The sequence below is a fragment of the Festucalex cinctus genome, chromosome 1 (genome assembly GCF_051991245.1).
Source record: "Festucalex cinctus isolate MCC-2025b chromosome 1, RoL_Fcin_1.0, whole genome shotgun sequence".
NCBI lineage: Eukaryota > Metazoa > Chordata > Actinopteri > Syngnathiformes > Syngnathidae > Festucalex > Festucalex cinctus.
Window position 1 is genome coordinate 66,616,438 of NC_135411.1, and position 22,024 is coordinate 66,638,461.

The 22,024-nt window shown below is 39.9% G+C and overlaps 1 protein-coding gene across 3 annotated transcripts in view; it reads left to right on the top strand.

Moving 5' to 3' along the window:
• dab1b (DAB adaptor protein 1b) overlaps positions 1-22,024 on the top strand; it is a 78,386-nt gene that overhangs the window by 24,085 nt on the left and 32,277 nt on the right. For all 3 annotated transcript variants that reach the window (XM_077504075.1, XM_077504084.1, XM_077504066.1), the window contains exons 2-3: positions 7,515-8,107; positions 20,533-20,672. In XM_077504075.1, the coding sequence (XP_077360201.1) occupies positions 8,038-8,107; positions 20,533-20,672 (210 nt within the window). In that variant the 5' untranslated portion in view covers positions 7,515-8,037. The remainder of the gene's footprint in view (positions 1-7,514; positions 8,108-20,532; positions 20,673-22,024) is intronic.

The following is a 22,024-nucleotide window of genomic DNA, read 5'->3' on the forward strand; positions in this document are numbered from 1 at the left end:
TCTGCACAGCAAATCGGTCAGTGTTAAATTTCCAGTGTTTGATCAAGTATGCAGTAAGCTGTGTCATTTTAATGCTGTCACATTAAATTTCCTTGAGTGTTGGGGAGGATGTTGGGTGTAACCTGAATAGCCCTACCTTGAGTGTTAAATTGAGCACACCCTCATTTCCGGTGAAGGCAAAACTTTCCAATTTTCCAGCGCGTTGTCGACATTTCAATAGCGACACATCCGGTTGTTGTTGGAGCAGCGTGGCTCAGTGGTAGAGTGGTCATCTCCTGACCGTGAGAGCCTGGGTTTAATCCCAGGCCAGTATGACTATATGTCAAAGTATCCTTGAACAAAATAAGTACCCTGCTCCAAATGCTGTGTCATCAGTAGTCAAAATGTAAAGTACTCTGAGGGCCTTCTAAGGAGAAAAAAACGCTATATAAATGAAGTACCATTTGTAAAGTGTAGTTTGAGCTAAATTTTTAACACTGACACTAGTGCAATACACTCATAAGTGTTTCAACACAAGTTATGAGAATTAATCAAACATTGTCATAATTAAATGTTACCAGTGTAGAGTACCTTCTACACTACTCAGTGTTTACCAGTGTAGATTTTTAACACCATATAGTATTGGAGTAACACGGGTCAAGTGTGAAAAAAGTAACACTTTGAAAGTGTCAGATTTACACTCATTGGTGTGGACACATATAAATACTTTTCTGGCGATTTTGGTAAACAGCCGGTTACGAGACTCCCGCTGGAGGATTTGGGAAAGCAGTTGGAGGCTGGAGGGGAGGGGACTGCAGCACGTTACACCGGATGAATAGTGAAAGAAATAACTAGACACCATCGGGAATTGCGTGACTTTCATGACGAACTAATTAATGTCCTTCACACCGCCGGGCACGTTGATGAGAAAGAAAAAAAAAATCTTGATTGTTCAAAAACCAAAGTTGGCAAGTATGAACAAGAAGCACCTGGAGAGAATACGAGTGGCTGACCGAGCTGATTGGAAGACACAAGGGACCAGGTTGACCAGTGCAGGTGGAATAAAAAAAGCTAACGAGCATCACAACACATGAGCATTTGCATGTATGCTAATTGAAGTCTTCGTATTTTGTTGACATTTAACTGGAACATTTTGAAGCCAAACCTGTAAAGTAAAACATTTCCACCAGTCTTGAACTCAACCTTTACATTTAATTTATAACAGCCAGAGTTCAGTGTGTGGGTCTCAGCATTAATCCATATTCGTAGTTGACACACATGGGCTTAGTTTAACACAGTACCTTTACAGTAAGGCTGGATGTACGAAGTAAGCAATTTTACTTTTAATGTTTAATACTTTAATTGACCATTTATTTATTTCTCAGTTCACTGTGCTTATGTTTAAAGAACACAATGCCTGTAAACTTGACAAGGAACAGCACAGGAATTAACAATAAGGAACACACACATATTAAACGTTGGTCTTGGTGGACTCGTGACATCAAGCTCACATTGAAAGTAGGCTGTATGCTATCTGTTCACCATGTAGCTGCAAATAGCAGATATAGGATTTGTATCCACATTTCACGAGGCCTGATTCTAATCTGCAGCTGTCTGATTCCAAGTGTTTTGTTGTCGTTATGCTGGCATAACACACTTACAGATTGTGTTATTTGGAGAAAAAAAAAAAAAAGCAAAAAAAAAAAAGCAAAAAAAAAATAAAAAAATTATGTCATTTAACACGTAGGGGAAATGACTTGTTTCCAGTCTCTCCCACTAAATCTAAATCTTTTTACTTGCATAAAACCTGATTAACCCTCTGAATCAGACGGTCACACGTGTTAATAAACTGCACATTTACGCAAAGACACTTATGTCAGCCTTCCACTCTTGAAGTCAGGAATCTAATTAGCCCAACAAAGAAAATTAACCTCAACTTTAATTCAAGTGCTCATAGCAGCTTGTAAGGCCACAGGAGACTACCTGATTGTTGATCATATGGCTATGATAAGGACTAATTTCTAACCAAAAAACAGACACATGCACACGCACACATGACCTGGATATAACACTCGAGAGTGGGTCTTTGACGTCATAGGTGACACAAGGTTACATAGCGGGGAGAGCTGCTGAGCTTGGTTGTGACAGTCATGTCCCGCTCTATAAGCTGGGGGCCATTTTGTAACAAAGATGACCAGCGCAAGGTGCCAAAGTCGCTCTGTTGAACAAACGTTCCGTCGGCCCTGGGCCATGCTAAGCCTTGGCCTGGAACAACTATGATGGTGGTCCCGCGGACAGGCGGCTCACCATTCCACACAACTCACACGTAAGCTTCAGCGCACAGAAGATGCCTTGCATTGTGGGGGATGGAAGCATAATTGATCATATGCAGAAGCAGATAGTTCATCCAAAAGATTCACAGAGACTTGACTCTCACTCAAAAAATAAATAAATAAATAAATAAAAACCTCAGTATAAGATGGTGCAGTCTAATAAAACAATCTTCTGTTTTGATAGTTCTTTCGGTTTAACCCAATTTTGGGGTCGCCACAGTGAATCATCTTCTTCCATCTCATCCTTGTCTTTTGCATTATCTTCTCTAATTCCAGCTATCTGCAAATCTTCCCTCACAACATCCATAAATTTCGTCTTCGAGCTTTCTCTTTGCCTTCTACCTGGAAGATGAATTCAAAGCATCTTTCTACTAATATGTATATCCCCTGTCTCCTTTGCATAAGTCCACACTATCTCAATCTGACTTTTCTAGCTTGCAAGTACAGTACAACCTGAAATTGATGGTGTGTCATCCACTTGGAACTAATTGACATCTTTTTCCCCCCTCTCTCGGGAACCTGTGACAACTATTATAGTCTTATAGCTGTTACGGTGGTTGGAGATTGTAGACCCAAATTGAGGAGACAAGATCAGACGATGGGAATTGGCAACTTAGGGTAATTTATTAACTCTGCAAGAAAACCAAAACTAGACTTGACGAGAGCAGACTGACTTGACTTGACTTGACTTGACTTGACTTGACTTGACTTGACTTGACTTGACTTGACTTGACTTGACTTGACAGCTAATACACCCAGCATGACCCACGTAACACCAGCAATGCACCCACACCGACTGAACAAACACAACAGGCTAAATACACCAACACTAATTAGCTAAGGAGACACACCTGGGGGAAACACAAGTGGCTGAGGGCAGTGATTGGTCACACACAGGGAAAGAAAGACACACAGGTGGACACTGTTAAACAAATGAGACAAGGGAAGAAACGAGGAACACATGACAAAAACCACCAACCACACACAAACACTCCCCAAAAACACCAAAAGAAAACAAAATCCCAAACCCACAGAACCAAAACATGACAATAGCTCACTGATGTACAGATGTTTGTTTCTGATTCTGTTGCTAACCAAAACAGCAGCACCTACCAGGGTTTGTAAACTCGCTCATTAGAGTCTAACCTGCTGTCACTCGAATGTTTTAAACAAATTCACTGCACAGTATTTAAAACAATTTCATGGAAATCTTTTCTAATGATTAGCATTGACCATTGGTTCTTTACCATGGTGGTTGTCTTATTTTTGCTTGTTTCTCTCCATTTAGTTGACATGTGCAGTATGCGCATCCATTTTTACACTTGAATGGTTCAGGTTGGCTGCGAACTGACATATACAGTAGTATTCCATTATATACCATTTTTATTTGAGATGAAATCTAATATAAATTACCTTTATACACAGGAAGTCCACCGGTCCCCAAAAGCAACAGCTCCATTTAATTATGCTCCTATTTGCATTTATTGTTCTTCCTCTGAATGTTAGCTACTATTTCTTGATGCTTATGTGTTGTCTTTCCTTGTGTAAAGCACATTGAGTTGCCTTATGTATGAAATGTGCTATACAAATAAACTTGCCTTGCCTTGCCTTAATCCTCCCCATTACAGTACCTCAATAAACAACACATAAACATTCACTTCCACTCACGAGTATACTTGTCAATTGTGTTTTTCAGTGGGGGTGTTGGGAGTCTGCTTCATGATTGTAAATGTTAATCTTGGAAAAAACTTTACTGACCCGCAGCCACCAGTAGATGGCAGCAATGCACCATTTTAGATATGAGATCATCCCAATTTGGGAGAAACTAGTGCATTTTGGTCTACGGCTGATTGTAAAAGAACAGAAAAGGGAGAATCAAAATTGTATTTCTCTGATGAAAGGAAAGAGTCTATTCTTTATTTTGATAGATTCGGTATATATATAAATTTGGCCATGATATCCTTCGGGTCTTGAAAAAGCCAAAATGCTCAAAAAGTGCTGGCAGCGAATGTTAATAGACAATATAAATAAAGATGACTTGACTTGACTTGATGACACTTGACGAGATGAGCATAGCAGTAATTGTATCGAGGCACCATAAGATAAGATATGGATTATATATATCTCAAATATATCTCATTGTAAGGAAATAATGTATCCAGGTCTGTTTGGCTCAATGGAGGTTCACAACTTCTTCCTCTGACAAATCAATGACATGCATGACTGATGACTGCTTAATGTTAAGGATAAGGGTTGCCAAGTTTTCCTCCCGGCATGCCTGTTACCATTCAATAGTCATGTTACGGTGTGTAGATTCTGATGCAGGCAGGAAATAAACATCTCCAGAGGTGGTTTGGGAACTGAATGCAGACTGATAAAGGCGGCAGTAGGTTGATGGAGGCAAATAATGAAATGCTAGCAGAAAAGAAATCAACTTCCATCAGTTTTTCCCCCTTCACACACAAGAGAGAGATGGCAATAAAATGAGCAAAAAATTATAAATAAGAGATGGCTTTTGCCGAGGGCTTTTGACATCCTGTAACAGTCGAGAGTAGCTGGAGGAACGAGCGATGCTCGTTAACTCTGACCCAAATCATACAAGGCAGTGGGAGCTGTTAAAACACACAGAACACGGCGGAGTGTGGGTGACCTAGATAGCATTGGTTTTTAAAAAAGCAGCTGTACATCACATTAAATCGCTTTCACCGAATACATTGAGGCGTGTCTTTCTCATTGGTAATAGAATCCACTTTCTGATATAGATGTTTTGTGACAAGTAAAAGATTTCTCCCATCACTCAATAACCTAGTCTGAGAGCCATTTAAAGACTGGTCCGTTTGCCTCACCCCGACTAACATTATCTGACTTTTGAGCGCGCATGAGCGGAGGCACACGTTCAGAATGCATGAGAACTGGTGCTGATGAGGCAACCACAATGAGCTGTTCAAGGAAATGAAACGAGAAGACAGGAAGACAAGCAGGCGGTGGTGCGTCTCCATTTGCGCATTCATATATGTGAAGCTATGCATATGTTCACTGAGTAATAAATAGGGAGAGGAGCAAATAAAGTGCTTGCATACGCCGGCTCTGTGCCTATTATTACACCAGAGTGACATTTCAAGAAATAGAGATTTTCAGGAAGTGTATGAGTTCTTAATGCCTTCCTTCCATGATTGGCTGAACGTGCCACATTAATAAGCATCCCCAGTGGCGTTGCACTCATACCTACTTCATCACTGAGACGTATGGCAGTTACAAAGGTATATTACAATATTTACTTGGGCTGATGTTTACATTTCACATAGTAAGTGCAGTGCTGTATTTATTGGGGAGAAAGGGACCATTTTTATTTTGAAGAGAGATGGTAATAACTATTTCTGGTTACTGATTTCCAGGTGAACAGCCTATACAATATGTTAATTTTGTTACCTTTGTTAAGGTAAGTATTCTTAGAGGTGGGCACTTCCTTCGATCCGTCGGCCCCGTCGTTGACTGATAACCACATTTTCGGTAAATGCTTTATGACACAAAGCCTCAATAAATACATGGACTGAGCAACAACTGAAGCAGATTTTTGTCCAGCTCAGTACTGGTTCTCAGTCTGTGTATTTTTGTCGAGGCTTTGTGTCATAAAGCACTTGCTGAACATGCTGAATCATCACTCACTGAAAGGTGGACATCCCTCAATGATGGGCCAATGGGGAGACAGAAGCGCCCACCTCTGTGTATACCTATGGTCCCCAATCACTGGACAGAGGCCTGATATCGGTCCACGGGTGTTTTGTTATCGGGTCGCACAGGTGGATTGAAGAACCAGAGCATAAATCCCTAGCCCACCTCCCCTGGCAATTAGTTTCATTGTCGGTCTGTGATAAATCTATACTACCATGAACCGGTTCCTGGCAGAAATAAGGTTGGGGACCACTGCTGCATACTGTACTTTATGGTGTACACAATTGCAGTACTTTAGTATAGTGTATTGGTTTTATGTTAAGACTGAAGCAGTTAGCTGGTGACAAAACATATTCAAGATTTTAAAAAGTAAATTTGTTTCACGTTTGTATGTCCTGTCTCACAGAGGTTCAAATCTCAGATCTAGTCTTCCCATGTAGAGTTTCCATGTTCTATCTGTGCTTGTCTGGGTTTTCTCTGGGTACTCCAGCTTCCTCCCACAATCCAAACACATGCCAGGTTCATTCAAGACTCTGAACCAGGGGTGTTGATCTGTACGATCTGTGGGCCTGAATCAACCAATTAAACACATTCACTTCAATAACAGTTGGTTATTTGCTACTTTTGCACACTGGAAGTCACATGAGAATCATGAAAATGACCACTTACCACATAAATGAAATTGGATGCTACTCAGTATTTGGCACCTGATCACCTGAAACACACGTGAAGGCTAAAAGATGCCATGTTTCAATCAAGAGTAACATAAGCCTGCACCTTTGCACTAACAATACATTTCTGATCAATAAAGTAACCTATTACATGATACAACAAAATGTCAGTCACCAGCTTCAGTTTAAATGCAGAAACAGTTATGTTTTTGTAAACTACTAATTAATTAACAGTGGGAAACATTTCATAGAAATATGTGTGTCACACAGCATGAAGTTCAGCACTTTTTGGACTTGGTTCGGTTGACGACCTACTCTAACAAAGACCCGTCACCATGCCAACAAAAGTAGTGGCAGCTGTGGTGCCAGTTTGGCTGTGTGCCTTTGTTAGCAGTGGATGATTCAAGGGCATTAAAGCACAACGTGTGTGTTTGTGGGGGGTCCTTTTTGAGACAACCTTGCCAAGGATTTCCACTACAGTCTGTCGTTTGCTGCTCTGTTACTTCCCTTCCTCTTGTGCTGTGGCCTGATCTTCTTAAAAAAAAAATGTCATTTGCATGCACAGAAGCACCAGTCATTCTTTAATGTTTAGTATTTACTCACAAGTAGCACATAAAAATGTTCCACCACAGCTCTCCTTCAAGGGTGGCCGCTGAGCAAGCGCACACTTGCAGCTCTTTCATTAAGGATTGATGATCCAGAAGAGATAATAACATCTTTGTTGATTTGCTAAATCAGTGACTGCCATGTGTCATGTTAAATTAATCTTGTAATCAACAATCTGGGGGCATGTGTCAGTTGAAATTTGAACTACCACCATTCCGACATTAACACTGTCTCCTCTTTCATCTCCTTACAGGGTTCAGTGACTGTGAGAGGCTGTCGGATCATGTCTGATGTTCTCTCTGAGGGAATAATAGCCACTCCTGACCTACTGTGAAGAACAATCTTTGATTCAATCAATGCCGCCGTCTCCCTTGGGGGGAATTATTCCCGAGCAATAGGTGAACATTCAGAAAAGAGCACCAGTCGACCATGTGATACTTGACCTTCAAGGAGGCTTACTCCAGAGGATGTCAAATCAGATCTGAAGCTTTTCTCGAGAGGATCGCCAAGCTCATCAAGCTCTTCATGAGTTGTTTGTTAATACGCACACATCATGGCCAAGTGAAGAGGGCTATTTATCAATGCTGGATCTTCATTTGCGTGGGAGTACCAGGCATCACAGTATGAATATGAAATTGATTTTTCCAACTGTGAAGTGCCCATAAGAAAGACGGAAAGTAGGGGAATTCAGCTCGGGGAGTCGGTGTTGGATTAACTAGTGTGGCCGTGAACCCATGGTGGACTTGTGAGTCGGACAAGGGACTCAGCAGTGGAGGATGTCAGCAGAGGCCGAACTCCAGCCGGGTGTCAAAACCATCCAGAGAAAGGAGTCTAGGAGGGTCAAAGGTAGGTTACCAAACTCAATGAGTGGACTGGTACTGTGGCAATTTACAAGCTAGAACACAACACTGTCACTGTTCAATAAGCAAAATCTATATGACAACAAGAATCTTAGGGACTGCTTGCACAAGATTGTTTTAACTGTGTTGTTGTTTTTTTTTTTGCTGGTCACCACATTTTCATATGTTATTACTAGGGGTGCGCATCTCTCCACAAAAGATGATTCAATCCGGTTTTTGATACGTGTGGTGCGAAATGATTCGACTCAGTGGGAGACGTGGGACTACAGTTCAATTGCTATGGCTAAGGAATATGATGCAATTACTTTTTTGTTGTCATTTTACATGCTGTTGAATGAACTTGTCAGTACTATAAAAGTGCCATTTCCACCAAAGATATATCTCCAATAAATGACAAAATCAATGTTTATCTCAGTATATTTCAAAGTGGAATGCTTGGATTTGGAAAGTGGAACATTTAGATGTACTCACATCTTTTAAATCAAAAAATGATTTTTCAGTTCAAACCATTTTTTGTTACACCCCTATTTATGACATATAGTCTACACCAGGGGTGTCAAACATAAGGCCAGCGGGCCGGATCACGTCCGCAAAGGGGTTTAATCCGGCCCACGATGATTTAGTAAAGTTAAAAAAATTTTTAAAAAAAGTACTGTCGGACTAATCAATCAATCAATCAATCAATCAATCAATCAATCAATCAAAGACATATAAAATTTGTAATTTCACAAGCAGCCCTCTTATGAGCAATGCAACTTGTATGGGTGAATCGTCCTGGATGTCATTATTTTACACACAACTTAAAGTTACGGTTTGTTTAATCATCCTTTTTCTTCTTCTTCTTCTTCTTCTTCTTCTTATTATTATTATTATTATTATTATTATTATTATTATTATTATTATTATTATTATTATTATCATCATCTTCATCATTATTATTATTATTATTATTATTATTGTTGTTGTTGTTGTTGTTGTTGTTGTTGTTGTTGTTATTATTATTATTATTATTACTATTATTGTTAATCATAGACCAACAAATGTGTCAAATACGACACAAATTCAATAACTGGTAACACAAATAGATATGACAAGGATTAGCGTCCTTATAACGTCATTAACTGTGGCACGCATTGCATTCTGGGAACAATATTATGCAAAACAGGTGGATTTATCACGTCCAGAACTCAGTGTTGCCACGTTCCATTTGCATTTGTATTATCTTTTGGAACAATATGATGACAACTGAGCTCCGTAATTTAGGGCTGGCACACAAATAGCGAAAATCTGTGAAAAATTGACGACAATCTTTTTAAGTTATATACCGTTATTTTACAGCTGCGGCCCACTTGGTAATATATTTTCCTCCATGCAGCCCCTGAGCTAACATGAGTTTGGCCTGGTCTACACATATGAAGCTTGGCTTTTTAGTTTTGAAAACACAAAGTGAGTCTAATGGTTATTTTGAGCAGGAATAGGCGAGAACTGATACCAGGTATCGGTACTTGCGACGGTACGTGGCCTATATTAGCTGCCCTATGGTGGCCGTTTTAGGATCAGGAACTAGGAATTTGAAAAATAGAAAATTGCCATTAATTTCATCAAGCAATTGGGGAGCAAACTGGCTAGTATGAACTCACTGGAGCAGCTAACAAGAAGAGGCTGCAAGAACTAGCTGGAGCGGCTAACAAGAGAACCTAGTAGAACCTAGCGAGAGAAAAGCAGAGGGAGGTAAATCACGGGACTCAGTGGCGACCATTTGAAGGCCCCAGCTGTGAAAGGTAAGCGGCGGCCGACCCACTAGGTCCAACACTAGCTGCAAGCACCACCAGAGGCTAACTACATTTGCAGAGTTCTTTTCCTTTAGGCATCCGTAGCATTAAGATGGTGGCGCAACATATCCAGCCTCCTGTAAGGTGTGACACGACCTATGCAATGAAATTAGCGATTACTAAGCCTATGATCATATATAAAAAAAATTAAAAAAAAATACTTGTATGTGATACAACATATTATTTGACATATTATTGCAATTAACGGTACGTTTTTAAATTTAATGAATTAGTTCACCACTAGATGGCACTAGATCCTAAACACTGTCTCTAAGTAAAAATGCTAAATTGGAATATATATAAGTCTATCTTTAAATTTATCTGTTATTGTGGGTTTTTTTTGGGGGGTGGGGTTAATTTATGTATCAAGAATACTACTGGTATCAGTATTTGATATTGTATCAGTGACTACTCAAGAGTTGCGTATTCGTACTGATTTAAGTCTGATGAAGAGATGTATGAAATATCCGTAATTTTGAGCGCATCAGAAATGACAGTAGGCAATGCGAGTTGCTACTAAAATGTAATGGATGCATCCTTGGATGATACATATCTATCCATCCATCCATCCATCCATTTTCTTGACCGCTTATTCCTCACAAGGGTCGCGGGGGGTGCTGGCACCTATCTCAGCTGGCTCTGGGCAGTAGATGGGGGACACCCCGGACTGGTTGCCAGCCAATCGCAGGGCACACAGAGACGAACAACCATCCGCACTCACAAGCACACCTAGGGCGCCAATTAACCTGCCATGCATTTCTTTGGAATGTGGGAGGAGACCGGAGTACCCGGAGAAGACCCACGCGGGCACGGGGAGAACATGCAAACTCCACCCAGGAAGGCCGGAGCCCGGACTCGAACCCAAGTCCTCAGAACTGGGAGGTGCTAACCAGTCATCCACCAATAAAAGCGGGTGAAACTAACCTCTTTGGTCGAGGTAAAGTGTTACACTTGAACTGCTTTTAGATAACATTGGGATTGTGTTGTGTCAATTGCGCCTTGAACTTTTGTGAATACAAATCTCCAATCCACACAGGTGGAGAAACTGAGTTAAGACGAACAGCGCTCTTGACAGTGTTAACCTTCTCCTCTTTGGCAGACAGTGAAATCTAAAAGCAATGTTTGAAGAGTGCTAAATAATTTTGGACTACACGACAAGTAACTTCACTCAGTCAGACTCGCCGAGAGGCTTCCTGTCTCATCCCAGGGATCCAGATGTAGTAACAGCTATTCCATGTAGCCGCAGGCTTTGGGTAGAGGCATGATTTAGGTGTCACGGACAGGGTAATTCACATCCTGTCGCTTTGATGAACGGCATATGTGATGTAATAGGGCGAGGCATTCTCTGAACAGTTCACTCTGAGATTGAAATGAGAATGAACTGACTGCAGGAAGGGGGAAAAAAGAAGAAGCAAGAAACGGAAGAAATAGAACAGTGAAAAGAGTGTGATTCAGGGGGACGGGGAAGTGAGCAACAAGAAGAGTCTTTCTCATTTGCTTCCCTCACTTGACTTCAGCCTCTCTCATTTTTACTAATTTTTCCATCCGTGAATAAAAACCACTCCAGTCAGTTCAGTAAATCCAGCTTCTGCAGCCTGGCTGTAACAAGGCCGCAGGGCTGAGTCCTCTGTGGCTCTTTCATTGGCTCTGTTAGACTGCTTAGTTAAATGGCCGGGCTGGAGGAAGGCCCATCGATTTAAGCTAAGTGGAGGGGGAAAGCGCACAGAGAAGTGGGGCTATTATACACATGGCCGTGCGGCTCATCATAGGGAACTCCCTGCCCCTGACTTTACTATGTTAATCACATGTGCTGCAGGGAGCATTGTCGCAATCCACTAAAATGCTATTTAGATCCATATAATTGGAAATGGGGCAACATAAATGGATGCACGGCTTGCGGTAGATGTGAGCACAAGTGAAGAACACTCAAGGACCAGAATGATGGTGATGACGACACATATTTAGACAAAACATATAGTAGGAGTGAAGAGAGATTTTAGGTCGAATGAGTCACATTTCTTTGACGCAGCCCTGCAAGCACAGAATAGATAATGTAATATAAAATGTGAATGGATATATTCCAACAAGCCAACTTCTTTTACTTTAAAATTTAGCGGTGTGTGAATAGTCAGTGATTTTTGGATATAAAGCTCAGAGCAACTGTTGTGAACGAAGAAAAGCCTCATGCATTAGGAACATGTGCACTCAGTTCAATGTGTGCAGCTTATTCATGTTTTCACGCTGCAAAAACACGCATTCTTAATATGATAATAAAATACACTTGTTCTTAGTGTAAATTTACCAGAAACAAGTGAAATTATCTGCCAGTGCAGTAAGATAATTTTGTTTTGTTTTGTAAAAGCGTAAAACATTACTGAAATGCTCTTTATTTGTATTTTAAGTTGACAGTCAAGCAGGGAGAAGGCACCATTTTTAGTTGCATTTGGCTTGACTCAGCCTGGGATCGAAACCACAACCTCTGAGTGTAGACACTAGACACTCTACCACTAGACCACTGAGCTGTTAGCCTGAAAAGAAGGAAAGAAGGAAATTGAGCTTAGTAAGTATGACAAAACCAGGAAATTGCTTACAATAAAATGCTGTAGCATTGTTGATGCTTTGTTGTTGATTATTTGATGACTGTCTCGGAAAATTATAATATTGTGATAAAGTCCTTTATTTTCTTTAATGCATTTAAAAAAACAAAAATGTCATACATTCTGGATTCACTTGGAAACACTTGCAGGTGTTTTGAGTTAATTAATTAGACGATTCAAGTGATTAGTTGAATAGCCTACTAGTATACTTTTGATGATACTCTAATATTTTGAGATAGGATATTTGAGTTTTGTTTAAGCTGTAAGCCATAATCAGCAACATTAAAACAATGAAAGGCTTGCAATATTTCAGTTGATTTGTAATGAATGTATGACATTTTTGTTTTTTTTAATTGCATTACAGAAAATAAAGGACTTTATCACAATATTCTAATTTTCTGAGACAGTCCTGTATGTTGTAGGACTGTGCAATTAATAATTCAATTACAATGCAATTATTATACAATATATACTCCAGAATATGGAAAACATATATACAAAATCGGTATAGTTGTTAAAAAAAAAAAGAGAGAGAGAGAGAGAGAGAGATTAAGACTAATTTTGAGTTGTTTAAATTTATACATTTGCACCTTTCTTTTTTAATTTTAAAATAACTATTCAATTTAGTTTCATCCGAAGGGAACTTCCATAATTATAGTGTCAAAGATTTTTATTTGTCTGAACATTTTTTTTTTTTTACATTTAAACATTCTCTTGTTTTCTACCAAAAAGAAATTAGCTTCCCAATCATGTTTTCAATTATTACCAAAATAATTGTGATTAATATTTTCTTCATAATTGAGCAGCCCTACTATATTGCACTTTTGTTTTATATATATATTATATTTACCATTCTTATCTTCCATTTATCTTGTTTGTACATTCAGCAAAATCTTAAAATAAGAAAATTAAATTTATGAAAGCCCAGTTCAGGCCGTTTGATGTTGGTTAGTCATCTTAAAATGTGGAAAATATTTGTCTTAAGCCTCACAGTCCTTAAAACTGACTGTTAACACTCAAGGCTAATAAGTATCTTAAAATAAGCAGAATGATATCTGACAATCTTATTTTAAGTAAAAATAACTTGTCAGACTCTTACAGCATTTTAGCTTATTGTGCATAAAAATTAACCAATTTTAAGATTTACAAACTAAGTGAGAAATAAGACAATCTTAAAACAAGATTAATAATTTTAGAAATTCTGCTCTTGCATAGTAAATAATTCTCATAACAAGATCAATAAGACTTTATGGCTTGATATAAGCTTTTAAGTCTAGGTTAGATAGCTTAAATTTGCAGCGCATCCACATTAGCAGAAGGGAATTAATGAAATGAAAAACACACAATGGTCCCTGAAATAATACTAACAAAACTAATGCATGCTAAAACGGTCTTGGACAAAAATGACAGTAACCTTAACAAATTATTTTGCCTATTTTGTTGCATGAGACTTCATTTCATCACCTTGTGTACCTAGCACCTGTTGACAGCTTTTAGCCAACATGAGCAAACAGCTCCACCTGTTTCTGATTTGGAGAATGTCTTCTACAAACTGCTTATTTCATCTTCTTCCACAGACATTCAATTAGATTCTCTTCCGAATAGTCCAGTGGTTGTTTTTTTTTTTTTTTTTTTTTTTTTTTTTTTTTTGTCAGCTTGCTTTGTTTGAAACTGTGCGTTTTGGCTCTTTTATATTGTTGCAGGGTTCATATCCTGCAGTTGAAATCAAGTTTGACACACCCAAGAATGCCTTGATAGTTTTGAGATTCATTGTATGTTGCACATATTCAAGACACTGCCAGATGGTGCAGCTCCATAATAGTGTGGTGCTTCCTCCACGGTAGCTACACTTTATTTTCTTTGTACAAGCGCTACAGAAAAAAAAAATGAAAGAAAAAAAACTGTGCCTTTACCCTTCTGGTAAAAACAAAAAAAAACAAAAAAACAAACCCAAACAAACAAACAAAAAAAACAACTCGGTTTGAGAGGAATTTGGGAAAATGCTTGTCCTTCGGATGGCCAAATGTGGCTTTTTGTCAAGTCACATCTACTCTATGTTTAACAGATGGAAAAAAATGAATCATACAAAGAAATGAACGCTATATATATTGTGAAACACGTTCTGAAATACGTGAAATGCGTTCTCAGGCTGCTTTTCCACATCCTTCATGCTGTGTCTTGAATCTGTGCAGGGCACAATGAAATCTCGAGATCATCAAAGAATTGTTGAGTAAAATGTGTCAGAAAACTTGGTCTCGGCTTCCGGTCATGCATCCGCCAACAGGATATTGACCGCCAAACACACAGCTGAAAAACTAACATATCACTGGACAACAGCTCTGAAAAGCCCGAATCTAAATCCAATTGAACAACTGTGAAAGGAGCTGAAACATTCAGTCTGGAGAGGAACTATTCAAACCTGAGACAGTTGGAACAGTGTGCTTACAAGTAGGTCAAAATACCTGTCATTAGGTGCACAAGTCTCATTGAAAGTGAAGTAAAAATATTAAGTTAAAAGGTACCATCATTTTTGTCCAGTCTAATTTCATTATTTGTTGTCCATAAAACTAAAAGTTAGATTTTCATTACTTAATTTTTAGTGCATTGCACAGTGCTTATTTTGAATATTAGTGTAACATTTGTTTTTAAAAATCTCTATATTCCTTGGGCCCTTTATCATAATGCCATCTGAGCTTTCAGAATAGAGATAAAAGTTGTATAGAATCGAATGTGGGAGAAGTTACTGGCCATATTACTATAGTCATTAGGCCAGCTGTTATATATATATATATATATATATGTATATATATATATACATCCATCCATCCATTTTCTTGACCGCTTATTCCTCACAAGGGTCGCGGGGGCTGCTGGCGCCTATCTCAGCTGGCTCTGGGCAGTAGGCGGGGGACACCCTGGACCGGTTGCCAACCAATCGCAGGGCAATATATATATATATATATATATATATATATATATATATATATATATATATATATATATATATATATATATATATATATTGTTGCAATAATCACATCTAATTGCCATATACGCTCACATTAAAAGCTAATGCAGCTCTCACATCACTGACAGATATGATTTACTTTGGCTCCATAGCAAATGAAAATTGTACATGTGAGTATGTGTGAATGATTTAGATAGGTATTATGGTATATATTTAGGAAATTCATGTATATATGTTTTTGGCAAATGTGAATATGTCTAAGTGCACTTGTGTGTATATATATAACCTGATTTATATATTTCATTTTAAAAATAGTAAATTAGTATTGTGTTAATAATGAAATAAGTTTAAATATATAAAGTAAAAGGGGTCGGACTAGATAAGTTTCTAACTTCTTCCTACTCCCTTTTGAACATGTAAGTTATGACTGATTGATTGATTGATTATTTTATTGTGCTTTTCTTTTCTTTTTATTTCTGTTTTGTTTTGTTTTTTATCTCTGTTGTTTGCCTGTTTATATGTTCAATAAATCAAATAAAATAAAATCAAATCAACTACTGCTCTCTTGATCAGCTCACCCAAGCCGTATGTCAATGGTGGCTCCGAACAGGAGTGTTGGGAGGGCAGAATAGAAGGGAGATGTTGCAGTGGAAGACTCGGAGGAAAACTGAGAACGTTTTTTGCAAACTGATTTTTTTTTCTGCGTTTTGCCTTATCCACATGTACCCGTTTTTTTTTTTTTTTTTTTTTTTTTTTTTTTTTGTTGTTTTTTCATTAAAAACAAAGCTTTCTAAAAACCCCGGCCAACGTGCAGATTTGCAGATTTCTCCAGATCCGCGTTTGTGTGTGGACAGTCATAAACAGAGATTTTTCGTCATCGATTCTACACACGTCACTCACACAATTGCCTCAAGCAGCGCTCATCTTTGTTTACTCTGGGTGTACTGCTCACCTGCCCGGTGTGAGACGCGAAATCACACGGCTCCACGTTGGACGAGATGGAAGTACTGTACTGTGCAAGGGAGCAGAGGCCTTTTTTTCGATGCTGTCAAGGTTGGAGGTGCGTCGATGTGAGGGATGGACCCAAATGCGGGGACACATGACAGGGAGAAAGGCAGGTAGGGCAATGTGAGGAACTTTATTTACATAAAACAAGTAAGGTGAGGGAACAAAAACGAGATGGGACGGGACGTGAGAGAACTGGTTGCCAAGACCTGACTGAACGAGAGAGGACTGGTTGCCATGACTTGACCGGACGAGGTGTAGCGGGTTGTGAGAGGGCCAGAACGTGGGCAACTTGGCAGAATGTGGGCAACTTACAGCGACTTGAAGGTGATGTAGGCGACTGGACAGTGACAAAGATGGCGTGATGAAGACGAGGGTGAACTGGACTGAGACGAGGAAGACTTGGTGGCGTGGACGACTGAACATGACGAAGATGAGGAAGATTTGATGGTGACATGGCCGATCGGACGGGACGAAGACGAGGGTGAACCTGACTGAGACGAAGACGACTTGACCAGGGACCAAAAACACATGCAGTTCTTCCACAACTAGACTTAACTTGATCGACAGCAAGATGCAGGTGGTGGTCTCTTCTGAGTCGACTCCATTGCAGCGAAAAGCTGTACTAGTTCCGACTTCGCGACTCCAGGAAACAATGGACGAGAATGCGCTTGACGTCACATCCGCAGACAGAGGGCAGGAAATTCGAAGGAATTGGACCGGATGCTTCCTGAAAAATATTGGCCAGAGGCTTGTAGGAGTACCAATTGTGAACAGCTAAGATGTTGATCTACTAATTAGAATGTTTTAGTCTTAAATGGTCAAATAAAAAGGCCATTCTTAAGATATTTTTGGGGGAAATTCCTCCATGTAGTAGCTTTAACTCTGTAAGTGTGTAGAACCCATCATTTAAGCGTCAGTTAATTTTGGCTAGAGGAGTCTCCTGCCTTTAAAAGTGTGTCTGTGTTTGCTGAGGCTTATGAAAGTTATTTTGTTTGTATGGGGGAGGCAGATGGCAGGGACAGATTTGCCTTCCTCAAACATCATCCATTAGACATCTTTACTCCTGCTTAAATGATATGAGGTCAGAGAGGACACATAATGACTGTTGTCATTTAAGTCCTCTGCAGAGATTATCTACCGAATGTAGCGTCAACACAGTAAGAAGACGAGGCACAGGAGGCTTCGCCGAGTCAATTATGAATAGCCAGAGGGGCGGTGTTATTTTAACGCAAGGGGACAAGCAGACACCGGTACATGCTCGCAGCGGGTCAAAGGTTAAGCTTCCTCGATGCCCGTTTCCCCAACAAAAAGTTTGCAGTTGCCAAGACCTTATATCTGGAGGGACACTTCTGACACTCCATCTGCTGCCATCTGTCCCCTCGCTGTCCTCATTCTAGTGCGGTGATGGGAGACAAGCCCTGAAACAAAGCCCTGAAACAGTATGGAGGAGCACGGCTAACTGTAATTCTTCTCTCTGTGGTCCTGTTCCACAGCCAGTTTGGCTATTGTAGCATTTGGTGAGCGCTTTTACTCTCCAGCTGGCTTCCATTTCTTTTTATAGATATCAAACTGTTCCACAATATTTCTGAGCATTGTTAGAAAGGCCAGCCAGCTGTTGTGGCAAAGGTCTCTGTTGTGCTCTAACCTCTTTCAGACCACCAGGACTCCCCAATGGCGAGCGTGCAGGGCCGTGTTAGGATCCACTTAGATGCGGACCAACAGTAGACAATACTCTAGGCAAGCCTCTGTCAGGCGCATTATGAGCATCAGGCTCATGGGCCAGAAATGTTGTGAGGACCATTCAACCTTGGGTAATTGTAAATCCAAAAAAAGCCAGAGGAATATGTGTCACCACACCTCACACACACACGCGCGCGCGCGCACACCCGCGTCCCTCTTCCTCGCATTGTGTGACAACATGAAACAGCATGCCTCACAGCCCTTTAGTCTTCAAATACAGCACACTCGCTTGTCTTGATCTGAACCCGGAGCACGTTGCACACGAGTTATGCCACTGTGTCAAGATTCTCATTCAGTATGCAAAGCCTGATTTTTATTTTTTTATTTTTTTATTTTTTTATTTATTTATTTATTTATTCTTGGAGGATCTCTGCATAAAGCTCTAAATCTCTTCTGAAGTGTTATTAGGGGAAATGGCACGTTGAATGTAAAGAAACAAATGGCACAGAACATCTGGTTAGAACTCATAGGCGAGAGCTGTACTGAATCGGACTGATGGTATTTAAAATGCAACTGGAGCAGCATGCATTTTACAACACATTACAGTATGAGTCAGTAAAATTGGGACGGAATGCTTAATACTGTATGAATAGACTGTGGAGCCCTTGTACAAAGGATTGTTTGAATCGGGAACAGCATAGGATATTTTGTTTCATTTGCATCTTTCCTGAAGGATTCATGTACTGTAAATATATGATATGTCGTGAAGTTCTCTCTACCTTTTTAATGTGTGCGTGTGTGACAATTTGTGTTCAGTACATTGTGGTTGTATTTAAGACTCATCATCCTTTGGCAGTGAAACAAGCCTAAATTAGGCCTAGATTTGACATTCACTTGCTTACAGACTAATGACTTCAGCATCATCAAGCCCTCCACCAACGTTTGGAGGATTGTGCCCTCATGAATTAATGAGAGAGTGTGCATAGCCAAGACAAGCACTTGCATTAGACCCAAGACTTTGCGTTCATTTGAATAACCCAGATAAATTCCTTTTTTTTTTTTTTTTTTTAAGATAAAGAACAATTCTGTTCAATTAAGATCCACAGATGGAAGTCTCATTCGCATGAATTGCTTCTTATTTGGTGTTGGCATTTAACCTTCTGTTTTCACACATGCTGTAACGTACAAAAGGTCCTTTTCCTCTGATGTTAAATGATGTGCCTGTGACCTAGAATTGAGTCAATGAAGGGCCTTGAAAACGATTCAATTCTCAAAGGTGCTTGAAACCTTGAAAAATCTTCTCTGAGTACCGGAATATTTGGGTTGAACTCAAAATTCTGGTTTCTAAAAGATTCGGAATACAACAACCAGTTTAAATGCATGAGTAGACAGTAATGGTGCAACGGATCACCAAAGTCACGGATCAGATCATTTTTCGGATCAGCAAAAAATACAAATAAAAAAGTACTTTGTCTTCATTTATTTTGTAAAAAACGCTTTTGCTCATTAAATTAAAAAATATATATATATATATCTTCTCAAAATGCCTTCTGTGACGGTTTATGATTTAGGAACAAGTTTAAGTGCAATATGGGGCAAAATGGGTTGAAGTTGTGTTTCTAAAATATAAATGGATATATTTGACATTTTGAGTTGAATGTTTTTTAATGGTCAAAAGTTTTTGGTTTTTTTTTTATAAAATAAATGAAGATAAAGTTCTATTCATCTTTTTTTTTTTTTTTTTTTGTAAAATAATGAACATGACCTCAAAGTGCAATTTAAGACACATTCTCTTCCTTTAAACATGGAGAGTGAATTGCAAAGTAGCCTTGGTCCACAATATTGAAAAAGAACTAAAGAAACTTACCCAAGTACCAGTCTGTCAAACTCATGTTAGGCCTACCAGCCATGCAATCATTGCTATTGCCAACAGCTAGCTGCTAGCCACTAACGTCGGGGGTTCAGGCTCATGTATTGTATTTACAGTGATAAATCTGTAAACGGCACAAACAAATCGAGTGTCAGTGTCATGTGTCAATAATCATCGGCATGGGTGGGACGACAGAAAGCTTGAGGCTATGTAGACACTTGTCAAGCAGCCATCTTCAAACCCTGCCTCCACTCAAGAAGGGCCTGGTCAGTGAAGTTGGTTCGACTTCAAAAGGAGCTTAGGGGGAAGACAGTAAACCAATTTTTAGCTTCATTATTTCCTCGCTCGCCGCTGATTTATGATTCACTCTGCATTTCCTGTTCCATAAATATTTATGCTAGAATGGCCGACTCATGCACCCTGTCCTCTCCTTCCCTCTTTGTCTTCCCGCCGCAGGTCAGGACCGCACCGAGGCGGGGCTTATTAAGCGTTTCCGTGGAGATGGCGTGCGATACAAAGCCAAGCTGATCGGGATTGATGAGGTGACAGCAGCACGCGGGGACAAGCTTTGCCAGGATTCCATGATGAAGCTCAAGGTGCAGACTTGCGTGTGTTTGCGTGTGTGTGAGTGTGTAATTGAACTCTTCACATCTCACTCACTCAGATTTGGACAAGAGATGTGTGAGCGTGTCTGAATTGTCAAATAAGTAACAGGCACTGCCTTCTCACTCACAGTTTATGATTCACTTTAACACCCCAAAAGAACTGAACAGACAGAACAAATAAAAGGCAATCCTGATTAAGTTGTCTTTGTCAAACTTAGTGCTTCACTTCATTCGTCTCCTAAAAAAGCTTCTTCCTTTCTCAATTCTCTTATTCTACTGTATTTCTATAGGTATAACCTATAGAAGAAAGAAAAATGTTTTTTTTTCTCTAATACCAACAGTTTTGCAAATAATTTAGACGGGGGCGTTGGAAGGCCCCTCCTCATGGAGGACTGTTACTGGAAGTGGGAAAACCTCTCCAGACTCATATTCACTCCCAGTAGATAAGTTCAATAAAACAACCTTTTCGCAGCCTGGATCTGAGATTCTGGCATATGAAACCAGCAGTTAGCCGCCAACAGCCAGAAGTAGTCAATACTCAACTGCTAATATCTGGACTGGGGATAAAGAAGGGGACAGGGTCTCTATTGAGCTGCCTCTCACTGCCGTGAGGCCTAATCCAGCAAATGGAGAAGGCGATGGCTGATTGACACAGCTATCGACTCTCCCACTGGTCCGTTGCTTGTGCTGTTGATCTGGGCTCGCCCACACTGCTGCTTTGTGGAAGCAGATATAGCCTACTATAGACAATTTGTGGCTATAGCTTTTACTAGATATTCTATTCCAATTCAGTAACATTAAGAAGTCAAGACTTTCCTCTCTCTGGCCACTTTCTCCGACTCTTCCAGAGGAAGCCCCTGACATTCCAGGCTAGCAGTCTCTCAAGTGTGTCTTTCTGAGGCCTCCTTAAGATGGGAGATACCCGGACAATGTCATCAGGCAGCTGTCTTGCAGACACTCTCACCAGAATGACTGAGCTTCTCCCCCTATCTTTCGGGAGAGGCCAAAAACCGTGTGAAGGAAAGTCACTTTGGCCATGATCTTGTTTTTTTTAGTCATGACTCACAGGTCATGGCCATACATTGGGTAAGGATGGGAGGGTGGTAAAAAAAGAGTATCTGCTCTTTCATCTCTACAACAGACCAATGCAGAGTCAACAACTCTGCAAATGTTTCACTGATATAAGAGTCAATATCCTGCACCTTTCTTCCACTAGTTGTGAACAACACACTAAGATATTTGAACTCCTCCACTTGGACTGGATCTCATTCCTGTGCCTGTGAGGGTGCTTTACCCTTTTCCGGCTGAGAACCATGATCTCAGATTTGGAGGTGATGATTTTT